Source organism: Psammomys obesus, unplaced genomic scaffold (genome assembly GCF_907164565.1).
Source record: "Psammomys obesus unplaced genomic scaffold, mPsaObe1.curated_primary_1811, whole genome shotgun sequence".
NCBI lineage: Eukaryota > Metazoa > Chordata > Mammalia > Rodentia > Muridae > Psammomys > Psammomys obesus.
Window position 1 is genome coordinate 6,008,492 of NW_026596147.1, and position 24,515 is coordinate 6,033,006.

Genomic DNA, 24,515 nt, shown 5'->3' on the forward strand with positions numbered 1-24,515 from the left:
GTTAGCACTGGCTGACATTATACTCTCAAGCTGGGCTAGTAACTGAGGAGACAATTTCCTTATAGTTTTTGCCCTCAGCTTCCTGATATGACTTAATAAAAAATTATTAATGAGTAGATGCATACCTTAAAGATTTAGAGTAGAAATGGATGATTATTTTTATATAAAAGTTTAGGTTTGTGATACTTTTAAGATTTTTATAAGATTACATTTTAAGATAATTGATAATTTGTAAGTTCAAACTACAGCCTGCTGGTAAAGAAAAGCTGGCTGAGAAATTACCTTGCTTGCTCACACTCTTAATGAATAAACAAGTTTCTCATTTACAAATATATATGGGTTCTTGGGTATAACTTGTTTTTCATATTTGCTTTTCATCCATAATACATAGGTATTGGGGAACATGTTTTTTATGTTAACTCATTGTAATCTTTTACTTAAAGCAAAATAGAATGTAACCATATTGTGACTTTTGTACTGTTTGCTTGCTGGGATATATAAACTGTGGGAAAAAGAATGAATGTGTGGTTTGGAACGCGCTCTTTGGAGTTTGTTCCAACAACCAAGATGTATGTATATGTATGTGTGTAAGGTTGGGTTGGAACTCGCTCTCTGGAGTTTGTTCCATCCATCCAATGTGTAAATGTGTGTGTATGTATGTATGTACATATGTATGTATGTATGTGTGAATTTAGGGAAGTTTGGAGAAGCTAAATGAAAAGAAGTTAAATTAAAAAAAAAGAAGCTTGTTGGAACCTACCTACTGGAGTCTGTCTTCCTTCATCATCAAGTCTAAGAGTACATGTGCCTATGTGTACTCTTTTTCTCTCCTTACTTTCTTTCTATTTTAGACTCTTTGTCACTACCAGGGGAAATCCCCCTTTAGAGCTAAGAACCCTGGCTCCCACTTGCCATAATAGGTGTAAGCCAATGCCAGAAAGCTACCAGCAGTGGCCCACCACCACCAATTTAATTCTGGCCCCTCAGTTTGCCTCTATCAGTGGAAGCCACGGTAGGCAACTATCAGTTCCAGTCTGAAAAACTACCCTGAGAAAAGGGCTTTTGGATCACCAGCCAACAGCCGGATCTACGCCTTGACTCAATCTCCCTCAATCTCAATACCAAAGCTGGACCTCACCACTACCCATTCTGTTTCTTGCTTCTGTTTGCTGGGCCATGGAAAATCGAAAACAAAACAAGCCACACAACTAATCCCGTTAAAAATCATTTATTAGAAGAAGTTTCTAAAAGCCACTGCATGAGGAAGAATAGTGCTCTATACCATGTGAAAAATGCAAGGGATGCAATTCAGCTGTCAGCTTGCCAGGGAGGTTCCACAGAGCTGAGCTAAATGGATGTGTAGTCCTGAACCAAGTGTGATAGTACACAAAGAGAAGACAGACTCTGTCTTCCTCCAAAAGGAGAGGAATTACGAGAAAGATGTGCCCACACTGAGGGCGGAAATCCTGAGTTCTAGTCTATCCAGCCACTGTTCTGAGTTTATAACATCAAAGTATATTGTAGGAGAAAGTACATCAGAAAAGGAGCGGAGAAGCATCAGTGTTATTTCTAGCCATGGCAGAACTTGGGCAGAGATTTACTGTCTCCTCTGTTGCATGTCCCTAATCTTAACAGAAGGGCACACATGCAGAGAATTTCTGAGGCCACTTGAATTTCAAAAGCCACTAATTAAGCTTCTGTGAGAAGTTGGACATTGTGGAGAGGAACCTCTTCCAATAACATGATGTATAAGGCAATTGTGTCCACCAAGTGAGAGAAGCCTCTAGCACACACAGTCAACAAAGCTACTGGAACGTGAGTCAGGCAGGCAAGGGACCTGCTTTTCATGATAAAATCTGCAAGTGTTATGGCAATCACTCATGTCAACTGATAGCACTGATGACATCGTAAAAACTTAAGCCCATATTGCTGAAGAGCCTAACTGCCCAACACTTTCAAAAGATATATGAATTTCCAAGTAAACAAGAATATTTTCTTAATTCCGGGATTTCATTTAAATTATGTCTTTTGAGTCTAACAAATGAATTTGAACAGGCTGATGATCCCTCTGGTATAACTGTTGTTAGCACGTTTATTTTGGTGCTGACTCAGCCAGCTAACAGTACCCTTGAGAGAAAGAAAAGGTGTGACATGGCTTCTATGCTGGTAATAAACACACAAAAACTTTCAGCGATAGTTGGATCCCATGATCAGTTGGGGACAAGAAAAAAAAAAACAAAAAAACATTAGGTCTGAGGATTCAGCAATTTTTAACTTGTGGTCTAAAAATTGCAAATACAGTGTTTCTTACAGAATGATCTTCATCATGATAAAGTCTCAGCTCAAGGATGGAGATAGGGATCATCTTCATGTCTGCTTTTCAGCTTGATCCAGATGCCATTATTTGGCCTAAGAATCAAATCTCCACACAGGCCAAGGTCTTCTCTCTTCTGGTTAGATTCTACCCAAAAGTGCCTCAGGATACAGGCAAGAATGGTCTTCTCCTCCATCACAGCAAACTTTTGTCCTTTAAATAAATGTAAATATCATCACTTGATTGACAGACACAGCTTGCAACACAGTCATCAGCCACTTCACATTCATATATGTCAGAGGAGATTAAAATCCCTGAGATCATTGCTGAAACTAAAGGGTTTCCAGTATCCTTTTTGCTCCCACATGAGTCTAATTAGCTGTGGCAACCAGACAACCTCGACTTTAAAAGTACTTTACACTCTCTGATCTATGGATTCTCTATCTGTGGATTCCACTGACCATGGGTTAAATTTTTTTTTTAATTACATCTTCATTGAACACACATAGACTTTTTGTTTCATCATTCATTCCCTAAGCAATATACAGAACAATTATTTTTCCTAGCATATACATTGTCACCAGTATCATGGGAATCTGGAGATGACTTAAGTATACATGAGGACATTAATATGCATTCACCATGCACACCCATGCCAATTCATACACAGCGATAGGCATCTGCTGGTGGGTATCTCTGAGAGGTCCTGGACCAACTCCACGATTAGAATGGTGTCAGAGGTCACATAAGGAATGACTCTATCACTCTTTCCTACTCTTCTTCTCCATCTCTATTTGTTTACTTGATATTGGGTCTCACTATGTAGCCCTCACTGCCCTTGACCTCACAGAGATTCACACCTGCCTCTTCCTCTGAAGCATAGCCACCACAGTGGGCAACCCTTAACATTTTATACTGCGATGTATCGAGAGATAGAATCTTTAAATTAAAAAAAAATTAACATTGCATGGTTAAATTTAAGTGAGTTAAATGAGGTCATTAAGGTGGGTCTCTGGACAAGCCGAGACAATGATATTTAACACACAAGTGCACACAGAGAAGACCAAATGAAGACACACCAAAAGAAGGCTGCCGTATATAAACCAAAGGAGAGAAGCCTCCAAAGGCTCTGATACCTTAACCTCCTGATCTGTGAGAGGCGTACTTGCTATCATTTTAAGCCATCTACTCTGTATTCTCTCTCACGGAGATCAGCTTTCTGCATCCTCGTCACTGGGATCACACAGGCACACAATACTGTGAGTTACATGCTATCTAGGGGCAGCCTTGAGTCCTCATGCTCGCAAAGCAGCAACTGAGTCACCTTACCAGGCCCTAACGATGACATCTTAAAACCACAGGGTAAAGTGGAAGGAAACAGTGCCTTTTTAAAAGTCTGTTGCCTGTGAGTAAAGTGACATGGTACTTGAGAGATTCTTGGGCAAAATGTACCATCTGGGCTTGAAAGGTGAAACCAGCTTGCACGGATACAAACCAATGCAGTTTCTAGGTCCAGCAGAAAAGGGCACGTAGGCATAGGGATGGCGTCCTTGGGAATTCTGGGGAAAGAACCGCTCTGGCTGGAATTCCTCCGGGTCTGGGAAGTATCTGGGATCTCGGTGCAGCGCATAAGGAATGATGACTGCTTCTGTGCCTTTTGCAACTCTGTAACCGGCTGTCAATAGTAGGCAATGTGTCAGGACACTGGAGCCAGTTAGACAGTGGAAATATAACCCCTGCTTCCCTGGCCCCCACCCCACCACCACTTCACTCTTATTAAGGAACACTCACACACTTCACAGTCTTCACTAAGACTCCGGGCAAACAAAGGGACCGATGGGAAAATGCGAAGAGTCTCCTTAATGACACAATCCAGATATTTAAGCTTCTTCAGGTCTTCCAAAGTGACTGGGCGATGGGACTGTCCTGGTTAAGGTAAATGTATAAAATACAAACAAAGTACTACCTAGGCTGAGAGAGGTGAGACATCAAAGGGCTGTACAGGAATAAAAAGAAGCCCTATGCTAAGTCCAAAAAAAAAAAAAACAACCAAAAAACCGGATGAATGAAGACCATCTCCAATTTTAATGTTAATAAAGTCCCATTACAAAGACAAAGGTCAGCCTGGTCATGGTGGTGGTGGTGGTGGTGGTTGCACCCCTTTAATTCCAGCACTCTGGGGAGGCAGAGGCAGGTAGATCTCTGTGAGTTCAAGGCCAGCCTGGTCTATAGAGCTAGTGCCAGGACAGCCAGGGAAACCCATCTTGGAAAAACAAACAAACAAACAAACAAAAAGAGGTCACTTATGATTTCTTTTCTAGAGAAGGAAGTAACAAGGTGACAGCTGGTCGGGGCCAGCGGTAAGGGGAATAAAGACTAGCGATTGTTTGGCAGTACAGGTTATGTTTGGGGTACCAAAAATATTTCAGAGACAATAGTGTTTATTGTATAGTAGAAACAAATATTGAAACCATCACCACTCTCACTGTGTCAGATGTAGTCATATGGAAGGACTCTTCCTTTCCCCTCATAACTAGCTCCCACACAGCACATTCATTGGCTTTGGTCAAGGCGCATCCCATGACGCTGAGCCCTAAGTTCCATGCACTTGTTTCCCCCATTAATCAGGAGGACCACTGTGAACAGTATCATTCATCCAGGCAAACTTAGTGCCTATTCCGGGACAGTTGCATGTCAGGACATTCGTCAAAGGCTGCTAGGAAGCTCAATAGGAGGAGACAGGTAGAGACAGGCAGGAGTCCTACACCAGGACCTTCCTGTTCATGACAAGGGTGTCCTTGGGGATCCAGAATGACCGATGCTTCTGTGGACTCAACAGCGTTAACAAAGCGGCCCAACATACCGAACACGTCATCCAGCTCCTTGTCCACTTTTCTCTGGACTTCTGGATAAGAACCCAATAGGTACAAGGACCAGTTTATTGCAGCTGCAGTTGTATCATGACCCTGTAGACATGAGAGGGGCACGCTTAAAAGTGAAGTTCTGTTGGGGTACAAGCCAAGAGAGAAATTGAACGCCCTCCGAGTGTTACAGATGTGTTATGACTGCAGTACCTGAGTCCTTCAGTGCTGCTGCTCACTTGAGTGAGAGATAAATTTAACCGTCTCTTAGCTGAGCAGGAGTGGCACATTTCTGTAATCCCAGCACTTGGGAGGAGGCTGAGGCAGGAGGATTGCCGCACTGGTTAGCTTTTATTGTCAAGTCAACACACCAAGGAAGAGTGAGACTCGACTGCATTTCCTGCATCACATTGGCCTGCAAACACATCTATGAAGCCTTTTACGTGATTAACGACTGATATGGGAGGGCCCTAGCCCATTCTGTGCCATACCATCCCTGGCCAAGTGGGACTGGGCTCTACAAGAAAGGGAGCTGAGCATCATGGGAAGCCAGCCAGTGAGCAGCATTCCTCTGTGGTTTCTGCTTCAAGGTTCAGCCTGGAGTTTTTGGTTTGGTAGGCTTCCTCTGCCCGTGCTGAGCACCAAGGATTATTTGTGGGGTTCTTGTTAAATATTTTGTAGAAATTAATCTTCACGACTGAAGGAAATATTCATTATCATCATTCGTATTTTAGACATTTTAAAAAACTTAAATAACTTCCCAAGGAAGTGAAAGTAGGAAATGAGCCCTGGACCGAATGGCAAAGCAGGGTCTGTACCATTCTCCTGTGACACTGTGGTGTGGCCCGCGGTAAGAGACAAGTCACCATCGGGACATGCTGGTGCTTCGCCCACTCATATTTCAGGCATTGTTTCTTTCCTCCTTTCATCTCCCTGGGGTATCTCCATGAACCTGCAATCCTTTACCGTGTGATTCGGGACTGCACACAAGTTCCAGGTGTGTTGCTCAGCTGTCTTCAAGGTCAGGTAAGGAGGTCCCCCTACGAACTCAGTGGCTTCTCTTGAATATGTGGATGGAAACCTCATTTGGGTAGGTGGGGGGAAGGTGTCTCCTGAACTTCATACAGATGAAGTAAAATGTACAGCAGAGTTTACACAAGCACTGTAATGGCTGAATCACTTAACGGCTGGAACCTGAGGCATGAAAGCCTGGAGTTCACAGCTTACATCCAGCGCATGATGGAGCCTCAGTATTGTAACTGAACATGGTAGGCCTCCTACTCAGTACAACAAAGGACAATATCAAGACTTGAAAACATGTCAGAGCTGTAGGAATGATATTTGCCTGTTTTGTTTTGTTTTGTTTTGTTTTGTTTTGTTTTACAAGAGGGAAAGGATGATTCTCGGTGGGAACTAGATGTATAGATTTACACATACACATATGTTCATATATATATTGTGTAAATGGGTACAAAACTACATATATGTTACTGTGTAAAAACATGGGCAAAGCCCATATCTAAGATCTCGATGCTTACATGAAATGCTAATAGTATGTATTTGCTGCATTGCTTTCATATGACTTCTCTGATTCTCTGTGTTCTTTTCTTTAGCTGTTCCACGAAGTCTGTGCTAATAAAGTAGGAACTGTAAGCCGGCCCTAGTTAAATGCTTTTCTTTATAAGAGTTGCTGTGGTCATGGCATCTCTTCAGAGCAACAGAACACTGAACGGAGAACTGGGGAGACCACTCACCTACTATGCACAGGGCCCGTGGTTCAACTCCTATCACTGAGAGGAAGAACAGCTACTGAAGCCAGTGGCCCAGAAAGCTAGGTGAAGTGCTTGAGGCCACATTTCCAGTGCATTGGATTTGGCCCCAGAACCTACACACTGAACATTTTTCTGCTTTTTTGGCTAATGAAGGTGTCTGTTTTCTGCTTAAGATGTCTTTTCAAAGGTTTTCTTTTTAGAAAGGTATGTTTTGGGTGCCTTTCTTGCTACGACAAAACACCATGATTAAAAGCAACTGGAAGACTTCGTTTTGACTGTGGTTGCAGAACATCCACAGTGACAAGGAGGGTATGGCTCAGGAGGCTGATTGAACCATCTGAGCCCTTTGAAGCTCAAGCCCCACACAACAGACATGGAGCTGCAGGAGCTGGAATTTGACCCTCTGTGTATTGGTCTTGCTTTTATGGCTATGCCCCCATTCCTCCATTTTGGATATAACTGTATATTCTATGCTCTTGTATGCTGGAAGTATGTAATTAGTGTTTTGATCTCACATGGGTCACAGAAGCAGCTTTAGACTTTGGACTTTTGAACAGGAAGACTACTAAAGACAATGGAATTTTTAAGTTTGGACTAAGTAAATTTTGCCTCATGAGATGGTCCTGAGCCTGTTGGACAAAGGGGTGAAGGTTGACAGTTTGAATGAGAAGTATCCCCCATAGGTTCAGGTATTTGAACATTTGATGCCCATTTGGTGGCACTGTTTAGGGGCTTTGGGAATTTAGGCCTCTCCCAACTTGTATTTCCCCTCTCAGCTACCTGCGTTGTAAAACGTGATCAGCCAGCTTCCTGCACCAGCAATGTGCTGCCATGACTTCCTGTCCATCATGGACTCTACCCCTGTGGAACCAGAAGGCAACATCGGCTCTTCCATGCATTGCTCTCAGGCATGATATTTTGTCATAGCAACAGGAAGTAACTCATGCAAGATAGGTAAGATAGTTGTTTTGTTGCAGATTGAACCCGTAGCCTCACACATGCCAGACAAGTGACCTACCACTGAACTTCCCTGTCTCTGTCCCAAAAAGGAAGTTTCAAAACCACTGATTCAATCTAGGCCCCTGTTTACCACACAGGGATGATTGGAGGCATTTTATTTAACTCATTGGCACAGACCTCAGGACTTCAGACCCTTCACACAGCTGAGCTCTCCCATGGAAGAACCCTTTTCTTGAGATGAATGGATGAGACAATCCCATTTGAATATTGTTGCTTTATATTCAAGAAATCAGGTCGTCTTCAAGAAATCAGTTCCTAGACCGGTCATTTGGGAGCTTTCCCCATGTTTTTTCTCACTAGTCTACAGTTTCATGTCTTACATCTTTCATCCATTTTGAGCTAGTTCTTATGAAAAGGGTGGGATAAGGTTATCCCTCCTTCACATGGCTCTGTAATTTTCCAGACACCATCTAATGTGGATTCTTCCCACCGTGTATTCTCAGCACCTTTGTCAAACATTAGCTGATTGTAAATGCATGATTATTATTCTTTGGATCTCTATCCTATTGGTCTTTTATCCCATATGTTTTTATGCCATAGCCATGCTGTTTTAGTTCCCATGGCTGTTTGGTGTGTTTTTAAAGGAATCAATATGACTTCTTCATTCTTTCTTACCCAAGATTGTTTTAGTTTCCTCAGTGTCATTTACAGTTTTATATGAATTTTAGGATTTATTTTCTTATTCTCCAAAATAAGTCATTGGGATCTTGATAAGAACTGCACTGAATATGTAGAGGGCACACCAAGAATGATTATCAACAGGTGACTGGATTTTAAATTTGTAAGATATGTATAGTAAAATGATATATATTCTCCTTCTAAAAACTAGGAAATCCAGGGGGCACTATGGGAAGTAAAATCAGCCAGAACAGAAAGAAAAATAATATATGATCTCACCAACATACAGACACTAAAAATAGTTTAACTCGTAGCCATACAGAGTTGAATGACAGTACCAGAGGGTGGCTGGTGGCAGGGGAGAAAGGGAAGAGGAGATTAAAAATAAAATCTCAGAATTGTCATGACTCATAGCACAGTTTGGTGGCTACAATTAATTATAATTTATTGTATACTTCTAAAGAGTTAATTGTGGGGCCTGGAGAGATGGCTCAGCAATTTATAGCACTGGCTGCTCTTCCAAAGGTCCTGAGTTCAATTCCCAGCAACCGCATGGTGGCTCAGTTATGTTATGTAGCTATGTTTTTGTTTTAATCCCAAGTGTGAGACATGGGACCGCCTTAGTTTATCAGCAGTTGATAACAGCCTCCTGTGGCTCAGAGAGGGGCGTGGTCTTTGCCAGTAGGAGTTACTAGAATTCTGAGGACTCTGGGAGAGTATAAATACTGGAGCCCAGAGAGAAGGCTGTTTGTTCCTGCTGCATTTGCTCTTTGCTGTTGCTGGACTGCTAGCTATCCTGACAACTGAGACTGGTATTTTCCTAAAGAACCTGATGATCCTAACCAGCCTGAACTAAGTCTACACCCCCTCCCCTTCTAACCTTCTTTCTCTCCTACCTAGGGCTGGGAGGGATAAAAGGGAAGTAGAGACTTAAGGAACCCTGAGTAAAAGAGTTAAAAAAAAAAAAAAAAAACAGCGCCTACAGTTTGACCTGTCTGTCTGTATGAGGGTACCATAGCCCCTGAAAGTTGAGTTACAGACAGGTGGGAACTGTCATGTGGGTGCTGAGACTTAAACCCAGGTCCTCGAGAAGAGCAGCCAGTGCTCTTAACTGCTGAGCCGTCTTCCCAGCATCTCACCCTTGCCTTTTGCCTGTTTGTTGCTAGGGTGCTGGGAGTGGAAGCCAGTTCTTGTGTGCGTTAAGCAGGTGTTTCCATCATAGTACTTCTGGAGCTGTGAGACGCATCCATCAGGAAAGTTCCCTGGCAACAAAAATTACCTCAAACATGAAGGTGTCAACTTCCTCTCGGATGTCTTCACGGCTTAATTTGTTTCCTTCCTCATCAGTCACACTCAAAAGCAGGTCAAGAAAAGCCTTGCGCTTGTTTTTGGAGGGAACAGGACCCCTGCCAGCACGGGCACAGTCTTCCTCTGCCTTCATTTCATTGACCCGTTCAGCAATGACCTGCAGGATTTGAGAAATGTGGAATACAAAATTTGCATGTTTGGTGAGGTTTAATGGCCCATTTCCCTATGAAAACACGCTGGCTTCTTTAACTTTTCTTTTTTTTTTTTTTTCTGAACTTTTTCCGTTCTATCTCAGTGACAACTCAGGCTCTTGTGAAAAAGCAGCAAAGCCTCCCATTAACACTGAGGATGTCATGCGGTGAAACTGTTAAATACATATGTAATCACAGGACGAACTCATAATTTTCAAGTGCTATTTTTGCAATCTTTCTAACACGGGAACAGAGTCGCTGTCTTTAAAACATCCCCTAGAGACGTGCTGGAACTAATGAGGAAAAGCGCAAGTGGTAGGGAGGACACGGTTTCGGACTACACTAATTCTGGATCACTCTGGATGATTCCATCAAGGTGTGGAGAGTGGAAATAGCAAGTGAATTGGTGACGCCAATTCACCCTGCAAGCTTGCTCTTCAGTGAGCCCAGGACGCTCTCTGCCCCTGAGGGCTCACGTGACTGAATCCCTAGACACTTTCAGGTCTCAGGTGATTGCCACACAAGAGATCTTCCCTGCTCATGCCTACCCTCGTCCCGAACACTCTTCACGCACCTGACTCTTCTTCACGTGTCCCCGTTTCACTTCTCACATGGCATATGCAGTGTGTCTGCATTTCAGTGCCTTTCCCCACAACCTCAGTGCCACAGCGCTTAGCAGAGTCTGCCTTTGCCTGTGGGTTTTCTCCCCAGATCAAGAACACTGGCAAGCATTCTAGCATGTCCCATATACCTGCTGTGCTCATGTATATCTTCTTTTTCCTGTTGGGTCACTGAGTGATCCTCCTATGAAGAGGCTTAAGTGAGTAGATTCTCAGAAATCTGGAGGTAAAAGACCATGTTTCGTTCTTTGTGGAATGTATAAGCATTTGTGTCTCACTAAATATTTTTCAATATTTGCAAAGCGAATGGCATGGCCTGTACAGTCTGGAATTCATTGTTTATTGTTTCTGATGTTGATGCACGACCTTCGGGGGTGGGAGGGGAAATGTCATTATAAACTGTGACCTGCTTCTTCCTCTTCTGCTACCTGACTGTGATACTGTGGGCGATTCAAGGCATTAGCTCATTCACTTAACATCCACTGACTTAAGCATGTGATTCATTGGTGGCTCTGCCTTATCACAAAGAAGCAATCCCAATGTATTTCAAGCAATAATTACAGCAGAGAAATGATATATTTAAATGGAAACACTTCAACATTTAAATTGCAATTTGATGTATATTTTCAATTAAACTTTGCCTTTGATAAACATGTCTTCAGCCCTCCCCAAGATGAATACACTATGTTTAAAACAAACAAACAAACAAACAAACAAACAACCTACCTTCTGTTTATTTTTCAATTTGGAAAGAAAATAGTACTATTAAATTAATTTCCACTGAACTATACTATGTGCTGTGTTAGATGTCCTTTCATGCAAGAACTACTGTCTCCCTAAAACATTTCCCAAAAGAATCACGCATGACTCTCTAACCCTTTCCTATGTTGATGATAAGGGTTCAAAGTCCACAGAATGTTCTGTGATAGTTATTGTTATGGCTAACCCGGTCTCCTAGAGTACTCTGATAAGGTAGGGAACATGCTTGTTCAGTTCATTTCTCTATTTCCAACACTAGGTACAGCATGTGGCACTCAGCAAATACTTCATTAATGCTAGTTGAATATGTAATTAACTGTAATATTTAAAGTATTAGTATTAAATTAAAGTATTAATATTAAAATATTAAAGTAATAGTAATGTAACTTTTGCATTACTATTCAACTTGGCTTTTGTGGAACAAACATTCTACTCTGTGACCCTATGTTTTGGATATATTAAAAAAAATTCTGGACTTGAGAATATTCTGAAATTTGGTAATAGCTCTACAACATTGCAAATTCATTTAATTCCACTTGATTCTATGCTCTGTGTATTCTAACACACACACACACACGCACGTACACACACTTACATTGTTGGTGAAAGTATGTAGGCTCTTGAGTCCCTTTCTGTGTTCCCGTCCTTCTTTAAACATAAGGTACCAAAGATCAAACCAAAGCCAGGGCATCTTCATTCTTCTATAAATCATATCACTCATCCTATAAACAGGATAATATTTCCACTTATATCAGAATGTTATCTCCTGACCTTCGGCTCCTGGCCTTGATAAAGGTAATAATTGAAGTGTGGCTGAGGAGCCTTCAAGGCTCTGTCTTCTTTAGGACAGCCTTGGTGACAGCTCTTGAAAGGGGCCTTCCCTGGACACTATATTCAGAATATAGACACGCTTTGCAATCTGATAACAACTTGATCTTTTCTTCATCAACAGCTGTCACAACGCCTAAATTCAGATTTCTCGGCTCAGTGCCCATCTCCTGTGCTATTCCGTCGCCGGCGTCAGTTTAAAGCTACCCGTTGTGATGCCTGTCTGACCAAGGCAGTTCAATAAATATTTCTCATGATGAAATGAACTGAGTAAGGAATTGACATAGTAGAAATCAAGCCCCAGTCCCACCTCTTTATAACTCCAAGCACTTTCAAGGTTAACAAGAAAAGATTGCCTCAATTACAAACTCAGGAGCCACACACACCACACACAGACACATATACACACAAAGATATGGAAGAAGATGTGGAAGAGAAGAAACAATATCAAAAATCTCCCAGTAGAAGAGCAAAAGGGTGCACCGAACAGTGGTGAGCACTGCCAGCTCTGTGGTCCACGTCTTCTACGGTGGCGGATCTCAGCCTTGCTAACGCTGCAGCCCTTTAATACAGGTCCTCCGTCCTGGTCCTGTTGACCCTTGACCACAAAATTACTTTTGTTGCTCCTTCATAACTGTAATTTTGCTACTGTTACCAATTGTATGCAAATACCTGTGTTTTCTGATAGTCTTAGGTTGACCCCTGTGAGAGGCTCTTTCAACCCCTAAAAGGGTCAAAACCCACAAGGTGAGAACCACTGTTCTAGGGTGTTCTTACAAATAATATATATTTATATTTATATTTATATTTATATTTATACATATAGTAATAGTTGATATGCTATTAAGATTTTTCAATGTCATTCTTTTGTCATTTGGCATCAAGGTGCAATTGGAGATTTTAAATTTCTGGAGCCCTCAGATGTACCATAATTTGCATAATCAGCAGGACAGACTTCCTGCTGCTAAAGTTGGTGCTTATGTCGCCAGTTGAATTTGTAGTTTAAAATAGTTAAGATCACATAGGTTGATGGGATTAGCAATGGCCCAAATCAATAACAACTTTAAAAGAAATTAAAAGACCCCTCCCACATACCTGTACACTGAACGCACGTACTCGGAGTCATCATTGCTTTGAGCACCAATGTTCTTCCCCATAGCTGTTTCTGCAAAAGACAGGGAGGAAGCAACGTGGGTGGCTGTGGAGAGACTCCGAATCCTGTTCTCTTCTCTTCTCTTCCATTTGCCCTTCTTACCCCTTCTGCATCCTTCCAGCTCCTGTCACCCTTTCCCTTTGACCTTCCAGGCAAGGGGACAAGGTGACTTCTCTGGCCATCCCTCTAGGAATGGTTACTGCTTCTTGGGGAGGCTCTTATCAATAACACCACCGTGAAGGATCTTGGTCCTTTCCAAACAATCCTCTCATTTGTCCTACCCGTGGAGTCTCGTTTTCTATTTAGGCCATTTAATTTTCACAGCATCCAACAACCAGACTTACCACAGATTATATCCAAGGCACAAAGAGTGATGTGGAAAAAGCAATTAAAAGCTTCTTGGTTGACATGGCTTTCAAGCTTAGTAACCAATATGTTTGCTTGCTCGTTCATGACATCTAGGAAATCCTCCAGAATGGTGAAATGGAAAGTAGGCGTTAACATCTTCCTCCTGGAGCGCCATTTGTTCCCAGTGCTGCGAGCACAGCATCGTTATCAATTAAAGAGGATCGAAGCCACAGCGTGGCAGCCATGAGCCCAGCCCAGTCAGTACAAACAGCCTTGCCCACAGCATCTCGAGGATCTCGTTAGAATGAGAAAGATGATATTTTCACTTATTCCCCCTGTGTAGATATGTGGAACTTGTCCTATGATATTAATAGTTAAATTACTTCTGTAAAATAGCAAATGTTGAGAGTATTTTGTCCATTTCTGAGAGGCATTTCTGAAGATCAGTTCCTCCCCTAAGCTTTCTTCTTCAGACACCCACGTTTTATGACTCGATCTTAATTTCTAGTGTGGGAATCCTGCAAAATGAGTTTTATTTTTAAGTTTTCAAATGTTTTTCTTTTTGTAAAGATTTGCTTCTTATTTATTATATTTGCAGTGTTCTGCCAGCATGTATGCCTGCATGCCAGAAGAAGGCATCTAATCTCATTATAGATGGTTGTGAGCTACCATGTGGTTGCTGAAAATTGAACTCAGGACTTTCACAAGAGCAGCCAGTGTTCTCAACCTCTGAGCCATCTCTCCACCCCCAAATGGTTTCCTAAATGCTTTGGGAGAAGAGGCTTACTTCCAGGTGCCAGAGTAGGGCTGGTTCATGTATTTATCTGGCTCTGCCTGGCCATCCCTCCCCTTGTACATTTTCACTCTATGGCAGACCTCCTAACTCTTAAGAGTGCTTTTCACGCTTACTAATTTGCACATTCTCGTTATAGCCTTGCCTGGCTAAGGGCTGCCTTTTACCACAGCTAGAAGTTACCAGACACCTGGACAGCCGTCTATCAGAAAACTAGACAGTGCCTTACTGTTAAGTCTCAGACCCCGGGACAAATGGCTGAGGTACCTATTTAATATATCAAAGTGGACCCGGCCACTAGGTTCTCCCAGGATCCCTTGGTCTTCAGCCCAGGAGCTGGGCTGCCCTTCCCCCAGAGGCTCTTCCCTATCTACTCCAACCTTTTGGTTACCTGCCCTTTTTTGTACCTTTGCCCTTTTGGCTGCAGCACCTAGTCCCTGCCTCCCAATTCCTCCCCCTCTCCTTCCTCACATGTCAGCTGTGGACTCTCTCAGATGTCTCTGTCTTTGCCTATGCTCACTCTTTCATCTACAATAAGCTTCCTCCTCCACTGTCGCTAGGAGCAGTACTGGCCTTTCCTTTCCATTTCTCTTTTTCATTCCCTTACCTTGTGAGAAGTCCCAGTCCCAGCCATGGTTGAAGGAACTTGTACACATATGATTTATCAATTTGCTTTGAACTGGTCAAAATTACCTTCAGAAGACATTAAAAAAAAAAAAGAGGGATTTAGGCATCAAAACAACTATAATTATAAGAGGATTGGACTAGGACATTGTCTGCTTTTCAGATCAATATTTTATCAACATTTATTATTCTCGGTGGCTCATTTAATTCTTCAGCCTCAAAGCAATCTGCTCAGAGTTCTGAACATACAAAAAAAATTATCATTCAAGCTTGGAGACTATATGGAGCTGAGGGAAATGAACAGGTGAATCCCCTAACTGTCTTTGGTCTTTGTTTTCACTATTCTTTGTCCCCTGAATTTACATTTATGCAGAACACTTAATGACTTTAATTAAAGGAATTGGAGCTCAAGTATCACCAAAGCAAATTCATGAGCTTTTAAATGATAATCAGAAATATTGTTCCTGGTATCTTGACCATGGGACCCTTGATTCAGAAACTTGGGGGAAAACTTGGTTCAGTCTTTGGAACCAAATTACACTAGCTACACAACCTTATCAAGAGGAGAGAAAGAACTCACACAAAAACAAAAACCCACCTGCTATTGAACCATATCTACTTCCTGGGTCCATTTCTCTGTCCTTTTTGACCCTACTTTGCCCTACTAGTCCATCTAGAGCTAAAGATGTGTCTTCACCTAAAGACACTAACGCCTATGGAAGAGTATCATTATGTAAAAAGTTTAAAAAAAAATAAGAACAAAAAACCCAACATGGTTTTATATAAACTCCTTCGAGGGCTCATCAAGTAGCTATCTCCTACTCCATTCATTAATTGGGGTTAAGGCTCCATATCTTTGTTTTTTTTTTTCCTACAAACTTTCTCTGGGCCTCAGCATGCCTGGGAAAAGCCATACCATGGGATGGCTCCAGAAGACCACAACTTGACAACAGAAGAGGGACCCTCTCCTGAAATGAAAAGGCACGTCACCTTTTCCAAGAATCACTAAGATCTATCACTGTTAATTCGTGCCACTCCTCCAACCATCACCAGCATTCCCAAAGCGCCATCAATGGACACTTTGGTAGACATGCCCCTTAATTAATAAAACAAAGGGGGTAGAATTTTAAAGATAATTTTTCTGAGAATTCTGCCTATAGCTTGTCTTTACAAATCAAACTTTCATCCCATCTATAGTAAGCTAATAATGTGACTGGACATCATTTATGACTATGTTCTAATCTACTCACATGCTGTATATTCACCCTGTTTAGAACTAACTGACCCTTAAGAAAACCAGTGGAATCAATCTTACTGTACTTTGGACTCCCAGTGTATTTCATTCCTATAAGCTCAACTGAACACATTGCTTGAATGTACCATATTCCCTATTTCTTCTTTCTAACACATTCATGCCTCTGACTCAGAACAATGCATGTGTGCTTACAATGTGATAACTAGACCTAAGACCATTCCCTGAAAGCAGCAAGGCACTGAAAGCAATATCCATCAACTCCCCCCCCACACACACAGGTACACACAATATATCAAAAGAAACATGTGGGAAGACATTGATAGTATCTACTTGTGGTTTTATGTGCTATTCTGAGTCAAAAGGGTTAGAAAAACAAATTTTCACTTTACTAGAAATTCTATAAAAATTAAGACAAAAGTTTCCTCATGCCTTCCCAATACCATAGTCTCTGTGCAATTTAATAAATGGAGAGGACAGCTTCTATGGTGGTTTCAATGAGAATGGCCCCCAGAGGCTGTATATTGAATATCTTCACCCACTAGTGGAAGTGTTTGAGAAGATTAACAAATGTGGCCTGGTTGAATGAGGTGTGTCATGGAAGGTCAGCTTTGAGTTTCAGAAGCCCAAATCAGTTCCAGCTAGTTCTCTGCCTAATTCTTGTAGATGGAGATATGAGCTCTCAGCTACACATCTGCCTGCCTGCCTACCTCCTGCCTCCTGCCATGATGGTCACAGGCTCTAACCCTCTGGAACCATGAGCCTCGGATTAAACGCTTTCTCTTATAATTGACCTTAGGCATGGGGTTTCATCACAAGCAGTAGAACTAAATAACTAAGAAAACCTCTGCTCCAGACATCAACTCAGAAAACTTCAGAAGATTCCAGGCTCATTCTTGAGTAAACAATGCCAAGGCTTAATTTCCTTTCTTTATGCTCCATCCATATCCTCAGTACAGTAATAAATGTATCACTGATATGAGACCCCGAAAATCAGGATGAAAACATTTTAATTTCATTATTTATTTATTTGTTTGTTTGCTATTTATTTATTTATTTATTTGTTTGTTTGTTTGTTTATTTATTTATTTATTTATTTATTTATTTATTTATCGAGACAGGGTTTCTATGTGTAGCCTTGGCTGTCCTGGACTTACTTTGTAGGCCAGGCTGGCCTCGAACTCATAAGAGATCCACGTGCCTATTCCTCCCAGAGTTCTGGGATTACGGGCATACGCCACCACACCAGGCTCATTCCTATTTTATTAGTCACGAATTTTGAACTCTTAAAATTGCACCTGGCACACCAGGCCTGGTGCCAGGCCACTGCCCTAGCTATTTAGGAGGCTGAGGCAGGAGAGTTAAGACAAGCTCAAGGGTAGCCTGGAGCTATCGGATGAGAATGAGGTCAAGGCACCTTGGGCAACTCAGTGTCTCAATATTAGAAAATGGAAAAAGAAATAGACCTCAATAGAAGAGCATTTGTATGACATGCAGTGGCCTTAGATTTACTCTTCAGTACAAAAAAAAAAAAAAGAAAAAAAAAAAAAAACACAAAAAAACACCACAATAATCTCCCTCAGAGTTCTTTCAAAAGCAAACAAGAGTCTATCAAGATATGCATGGGGAGTTATTCTCTCAGGGTTGCAAAAAATTGCAGCGAGAAATCACTGAACGGTCTGCACAGTGCTTTGCCGGCGAAATGCTCTTTGGATCAAATGCAATGAAATTTGAGGATGTATTTGTTCCTTGTGTTCTGACGAAATTCTTACATCCTAGCATAGAGAGTGAACTCTCCATTATCATGCTACGGACGCACTCACCTCCACATTCTCTGCCTTATAAAGAGCCACCATGGGCACCGGACCAATCCAAAGTTTAATGAGCGGCAGGTGACGGAATTCTTCGGTGTACTGAATTAACTGCTGAAAAAAATCTGAAAAAAAAAAAAAAATTGTTGTTGTTTTAAATTCAGACGGGACAAGAATTTCTGAATTGAATTGTACAAATGTTCATTATCTCCTTTCAATAAACACAGGAGGCATGTGATAAATCACCACTAAAGGAAGCTGGAGAGGGGTCTGAGCTCTAATGAGTTTCGCATCATTCTTGAAGCTGTGAGGTCATTTAAAAAATAATGTCAGTCCTTCAGATGAATGTAAAAATGATACGTTATTGTAAGATGACTGTTAAGACCTTGTTGTGGCAAAATTTACATTCTTAATAAGTCAATGTCCAATGCCATGGACCTGGAAAATGGTACAACCTGGCTTTGTCCCGAGACTCCAGAACTTGACAGCTGAACAATTGTATCACATTTGAAAAAAAAAAAAAAAAGACTCCAAACATCTCTTAGATAAGCAGCATTGCTGAAATTGCAGGGAGAGAGCTGAAAAGAGGGTTCAGTCAGTAAATTGTCTGCTACCATGCATGACGACCTGGGTTTGATCCTCGGAATCCACATGGTTGGAAGAGCTGACTCCAGGTAGACGTCTTCTGACCTCTACACATGTGCTATGCCCTAGAGCGCGCACGCGCACACACACACACACACACACACACACACACACACACACACACACAAATGAATGAATAAATGAATGAATGAATAAATTGTTTTAATTAATAAATTGTTTTAAAATTCAAGGAATTGGAGCTGGAGAGATGGTTCAGCGGGTAAAAGCACTTAGTGCTTTTCTTAGTTCAAGTCCTACCACTCATAGAAGACCATCTTAAATCCAGCCCCAGGGGATCTAACATCTTTTTCCAGCCCCGACAGGCACCTGTGTATATGTGTCATGCATTCACATAGATACACACATATATACGTACATATGTATGTATTGAAATACATTTAACTTGTGGGCTGTAACAAATCATTAGTTTGAAAGTGTTCTGTTTCACAGTAGCATTCTACCTACCTTGGTCTGCTGAGATGGGGACATGAGGAGCTTTGACTCTGTGGTGGGAAGGAATCAGATCCCAAAACTGGGCCCTACTGGGAAAGTTGGCTATTTAACACAAAAGACTGGAAACTCGAAGAGTTTAGACATCAACTGGAGTCCACACGCAATACTGACAGCGAGGTCACCAAGGCCCGAATCTGGACATTAATCATAGAATAAAAGGCACAGGCTCTTATGTAAGGGACAGAGCCACTCAGAGCGAGGTCATGTCTTTGCCCAGTGTTGCTGAGCTCAATGCTGAGTACAAAGGGCCTTGATAAATGCTTGACTGGCAATTAGAGGACTTACTATAAGCAAGTACACCTTAGACAGAGACCTAGAAATTTGGCTCAAGTTACATTTTAATCCTAAAAATACTACAATAGTTACTTCTATAAACAAAATAAGTAAAAACAGCAATAAAGAGTCCTCAACAGTTATCCAAATAAGTCAGTTTCATAACTGAAAATTGAGCAACAGTTTCTCATCCTCTCGGCCAGTCTTTTTTGACTGAATAAATAGTTCCTTTCTAAGTGGGCCATTCTTCTCAGTCAGGGTCACTCCAAGGAGAAAGACTTTAAGGAATCTCATCAGTTCAAAGTTCCTTTTCAACTGGTCTTGGTCATTAAAGATTTTACTGAATTTCTCCAAAATATGAGACTTTCCAAGAGTAAAGTTGGGGGAATTCTAAGGCCACGACCGTCTCAAATAGAATTTTAATCCCAAAGTTGTATAATACCAAATGAGGAGACTCAGAAAAGATCAAAATATCTAAAATCTAAAATGCTGAATGACTAGCATCCTGAAAATAAAATTATAGAAAAATAACTTATGAAAATGTTGTACAAGACATTTTCCTTAAATTTTGGGAAGTGGTTTACTGGGGGAGGGGAACTGTAGAAATAAAACAAAACAAAACAAAACAAAATAAAAACACTAGAATGCTCCAGAGGCCACTTCGTGCAATAAGATAGGCAATCGCAGCACACATTCTTTTATAATCAAAACACCCAGACATATTAGTGAAGATCGTGAGCAGATTAACTGTGTTCAAAAAGAAATGGTTCAAAACCTAAAATATAGAAATGCATATCACCATCATTGTAATTGTGGGCATCACACTGCATAATTGCTGGCATCTGAAATGGGATGACCAAGTGTGATGATGACATGGGTGAGACCCCATGATGAGAAAGTGCAGATGCCCAAAAAACTGGGGCCTCAAGAAGATTTTTCTTTCATGGGTACAGATATCTTCATTCCTCAAGGATGTTTAACGTATACACACACACACACACACACACACACACACACACACACACACCTCCTGAAAAAGTCAGCCTTGTGATACTGAACTTGTGTGGAGACAAATGTGAGAAAACAATGCCTAAGATGAATTGGGACTCCGAGTCTTCTAGCAGTTTAGACCATCAGACGTAGCAGCAGCGATGGAAAATGAAATACTTGCATAGACAGCTGGGGAAGAGGAGGTGAGGAAAGCCAGAGGTTTGCCTAAGCTGTAAAGCCTGGAGGCCGGCAAGCCTGGACTTCTGACCACCAAGGGAGCTGAAGAAAACCACTATGCTTTCTGTACTGTTTCTTCTGTACTCCTGATAGTGGGATTCTGGCCTGATAAAGATGAGGTTTTCTCATCAGGGCTGCTTAAGTTCACACACTAACCTCCTTTGCAAAGAGGCACTCAAGTAACTACAGACACACTCACAATACTGCCTTCCCGGCTCTCAGGGTACTCACCATACTTAACATGATGGGAGTTCCCTGTATATAACCAGGAACACTTAGAGGGGTCCTGGGATTCTGGCTTTTTCCACACATAGCCCTTTGCTCTCCAATGGGCATTTGGGGGTTTGGATTTTTCTCTTCAAAATGATTTTCACCGTGGAATTGTTAGGATGTATTCTCAAATCTCGGAGTGGAGGGGAGGTTAGCTTTCTTTTGGGTATTGGCCAACTACACAGCACGATTGTGAGGTGACAAGTTTGCTTGGATTTCTGCTAGAAAATGTTTTGGCACATACTTTCCCATGACCTCCCATTTTATTCACGTCAAGTTGTCCTTACGGTGCGGTTTTTGTCTGAGGTTGCATAAGTGATTATAAAGGATCTTAAGAAGATTTAAAGTTGGTGGTCAGCCTGTGAAAAAACTATTGATAATTAATTGAATTAGGATTGGGTTCTGGCACAGGGTCTTTTGAAATGTGTCATTCTGGGTATATCTCCTCAGATCTGGGCATCCCAGCTCACACAGCCAAGGAAACTAAGTGTTAAGACTGAATGCACTCTCCCTCACTTGGAACCACAGATAGCACCACTTTTTAGAACTTTCAGATTTATAGTATCTTTTATGTCAATAGAAAAAAATCGTGTAAAACATCTTTTTAAAAGGTTATTTCAAGTTTTTAAATTACTCTTTAATAAATAAGGTTGTTTTTTTTTTTAAATTGTCCCTATAAATTTACCTCAAGGCCCTGCAATAGAATCTGCTGAAGTGGCCTTGTGAAACTTCCTCAGAAGGGTTGAAATACAAAGGCTAAGAGGATTTTAACTGCGTATTGGTTAAGTCATACATTGTCCAGGCCAAGTGTCTGAGCTTCAAAACAACCTATGATCAAGATGTAAACAGAAAGAAAGAAAAGAAAGAAAGAAAAGAAAGAAAGAAAGAAAAGAAAAGAAAGAGAGATGGAGGGAGGGAGGAAAGAAGAAAGAAGGGAAAGGAAGGAAGGAAAAAAGAGGGAAAGAATGAAAGAAAGGAAAGAAGGAAAAAGGGAAGGAAAGAAGGAAGAAAGAAAGAAAGAAAGAAAGAAAGAAAGAAAGAAAGAAAGAAAGACTACTATCCCCTGTAGTCTCTTTGTTTTCTTAACTGAGAGAACAAAAGGAATGGTATTAAGTTTGAGGATATTTTCAGCTTTCCAGGGGAGTTTTCCTCACCGCTTTGCAAACCAAGGCAGGAGAAGAGACTTTTGAGACTTCAGGAAAAGAGAAAAGGCTGAAGCGCAGGTGCTTGGAAATATTGCAATCTGTTATATATGCACGTCCATGTTTGCTATGTTCATTATAAGATGGAAGAGACACAAAACAATATGGCAGGCACTAGGCTGGAAACTGGAATTGGAAGAATTGAGCATCTATTCTCTAGAGGGGTGAAAGATTTCTTCTTTCTCCTAGCAGCCAACGAAAGACTGTGTCTAAGGGATGTGAGGACTCCGAAGCGTGGCAGGATGGGAAGGAGTCCTTTGCAGGCTTCCCAGACTGACAAGGAACTTAGCAGCCTTGGAATCAGAGCGCGGATTTTTTACAAACCCTTACCTGAGCCCTCGGGCTTCATCAACAGCGCGTGTCCCACCAAGGGGTAGGCGGGGGCCACCGAGGGGATGGGGCGCATTTGCAGCCATTTCCGCGCGTAGCTCGCCACCATCTGCAGTACGTTGAGCAGGACAGTGGCGCCGGCCAGGGAGACCGCGCTCGCCGCGCCCCAGAACAACAGCTTTCTCCCCAGGAGCCCTAACCACAGCCACATCATCTCTCAGACGCCCCTCTCCTCTCCTTGCCGGCAGCGGGCAGTGGCGACCAGCCGCTGCCGGGGGCCGCGGACGGAGGTCTCGCTCCGAGTTCAAGCACCCGGGTCAGCTGACGGGTTTGGGACGTCCAGGATGCAGGATTCTCCCGGCCCGGTGAGAGGATCCGTGGGCCACGCCAGGTCCTCCCCGATCTTCCTGCTCCGGAGGCGGAAAGCTGTGCAGCGGTCGCTGCCGCCAGGCCCCGGGGACTGATTCCCGAGGCTAGCAGAGAAAGCGCTGCGGGCTCGTCAACGATGCGCTGCAGGGAGTCTGCGTAACTGCCGCCGGCCTCCCGGGGGCGAGACGGGAAAGCGAAAGACCGGAACAACTTCTGAACTCCGAAGTTCAGAAAGCCCTTGGAGGTTCTCGGTGTGGAAAGATGACGGTGGCAGGGGAGGCTGAATTTAGAGTATCTTCGGGATGGAGAAGGAACTAGGAATTCATTATCACCAGTTCCGGACCCCCTGAGGCCTGCTAAGGTGGGCTGTTTAGGATTTTGTAACACCCTTGCAGTGTGTGGAAGGGTTATGGATCTCACAAGCAGTCTGTTTAAAACTTTCAAATCAAGTGTCGAAACGCAGTTTTTGAAACTCTAAATTCACCAGCCCTTGCGCAAGCTGCATCAGTTAGTTGCTGCCCTAGGGCCCGGCTGGCTTCTGCGTCAGGGTCAGGGCACCGCAACCACCTTCCCGTGACCGAGAGCTTTGGGGGAACCAGATGTCCAGTGAGTGTCAGCTGACAGACCGAGACCCTAGAGCGAAAGTAGACTGCAATCTAGGCACTTCCGCAAATGTCCTCTGATCGTAGAAAGCCAGAACTTGGGGAGGTTTGGGCTTGGGAGGTCGTGAAGGGAATGGGAGAAGTTATGGAAACCGTAACTGGCGCGCAGCCAGAAGGAAACGACAGCCCATTGGCGAAACCTTTGATCCAAAATTCAGCACGCCGGCAAGATGCTCAAGAGGGAACAGCGAGCGAGGGAATGTCCAACCAATGACAGGCCCAACCTGAGACCCACCGCAAAGAGAGCCCGCCCCTAACACTGTTAACGATGCTCTGCTAGGCTCGCAGGCAGGAACCTAACTTGCCTGTCCCCTGGGAGGCGCCACAGCAGCAGCAGCAGCAGCAGCAGCAGCAGCAGCAGCAGCAGCAGGTGGAGACGGATACTGGGACTTACAGCCACAGGGTGGAGCTCCCCGGGTCTTGCGGAAGTGCTGGGGGAAGATGGAAGGGGTCAGGAGTGCTGGAGGGGACAGGAGCCCCACAGGAAGACCAACAGAGACAACTAACCCAGACCTATTTGTCTATTATGAATTTGCTGGAAAAAGTTTACTGCCTACTTAAAAATAATTAAATAACCTGGGTGTAATGACACACACCTACTATTCCAACACTTGCGCATGGAGGATCAGGAGTTCAAAGCCATTGTCATCTGCATAGAAAATGTGAAGCCAGCCTGGGGTTATGTGACCCTCTGACTCATGAAGAAAGAAGAAAGAGCTGGGCACCCAGCTAAAAGGCAGCTAAAGAGCGTG

The 24,515-nt window shown here is 42.6% G+C and overlaps 1 protein-coding gene across 1 annotated transcript; it reads right to left on the reverse strand.

Moving 5' to 3' along the window:
* Nucleotides 1-1,212: 1,212 nt before the first annotated feature.
* Nucleotides 1,213-24,459, reverse strand: LOC129666479 (cytochrome P450 4V2). The gene is made up of 12 exons (XM_055593589.1): nucleotides 24,360-24,459; nucleotides 22,733-24,194; nucleotides 18,285-18,397; nucleotides 15,193-15,278; nucleotides 13,789-13,979; nucleotides 13,387-13,456; nucleotides 12,059-12,185; nucleotides 9,865-10,050; nucleotides 5,178-5,280; nucleotides 4,106-4,240; nucleotides 3,810-3,989; nucleotides 1,213-2,527 (listed from the first exon to the last, which is right to left on the reverse strand). The coding sequence occupies exons 2-12, from the start codon at nucleotides 22,944-22,946 to the stop codon at nucleotides 2,343-2,345; spliced, it is 1,590 nt and encodes a 529-aa protein (XP_055449564.1). The 5' UTR covers nucleotides 22,947-24,194; nucleotides 24,360-24,459; the 3' UTR covers nucleotides 1,213-2,342.
* Nucleotides 24,460-24,515: the final 56 nt, after the last annotated feature.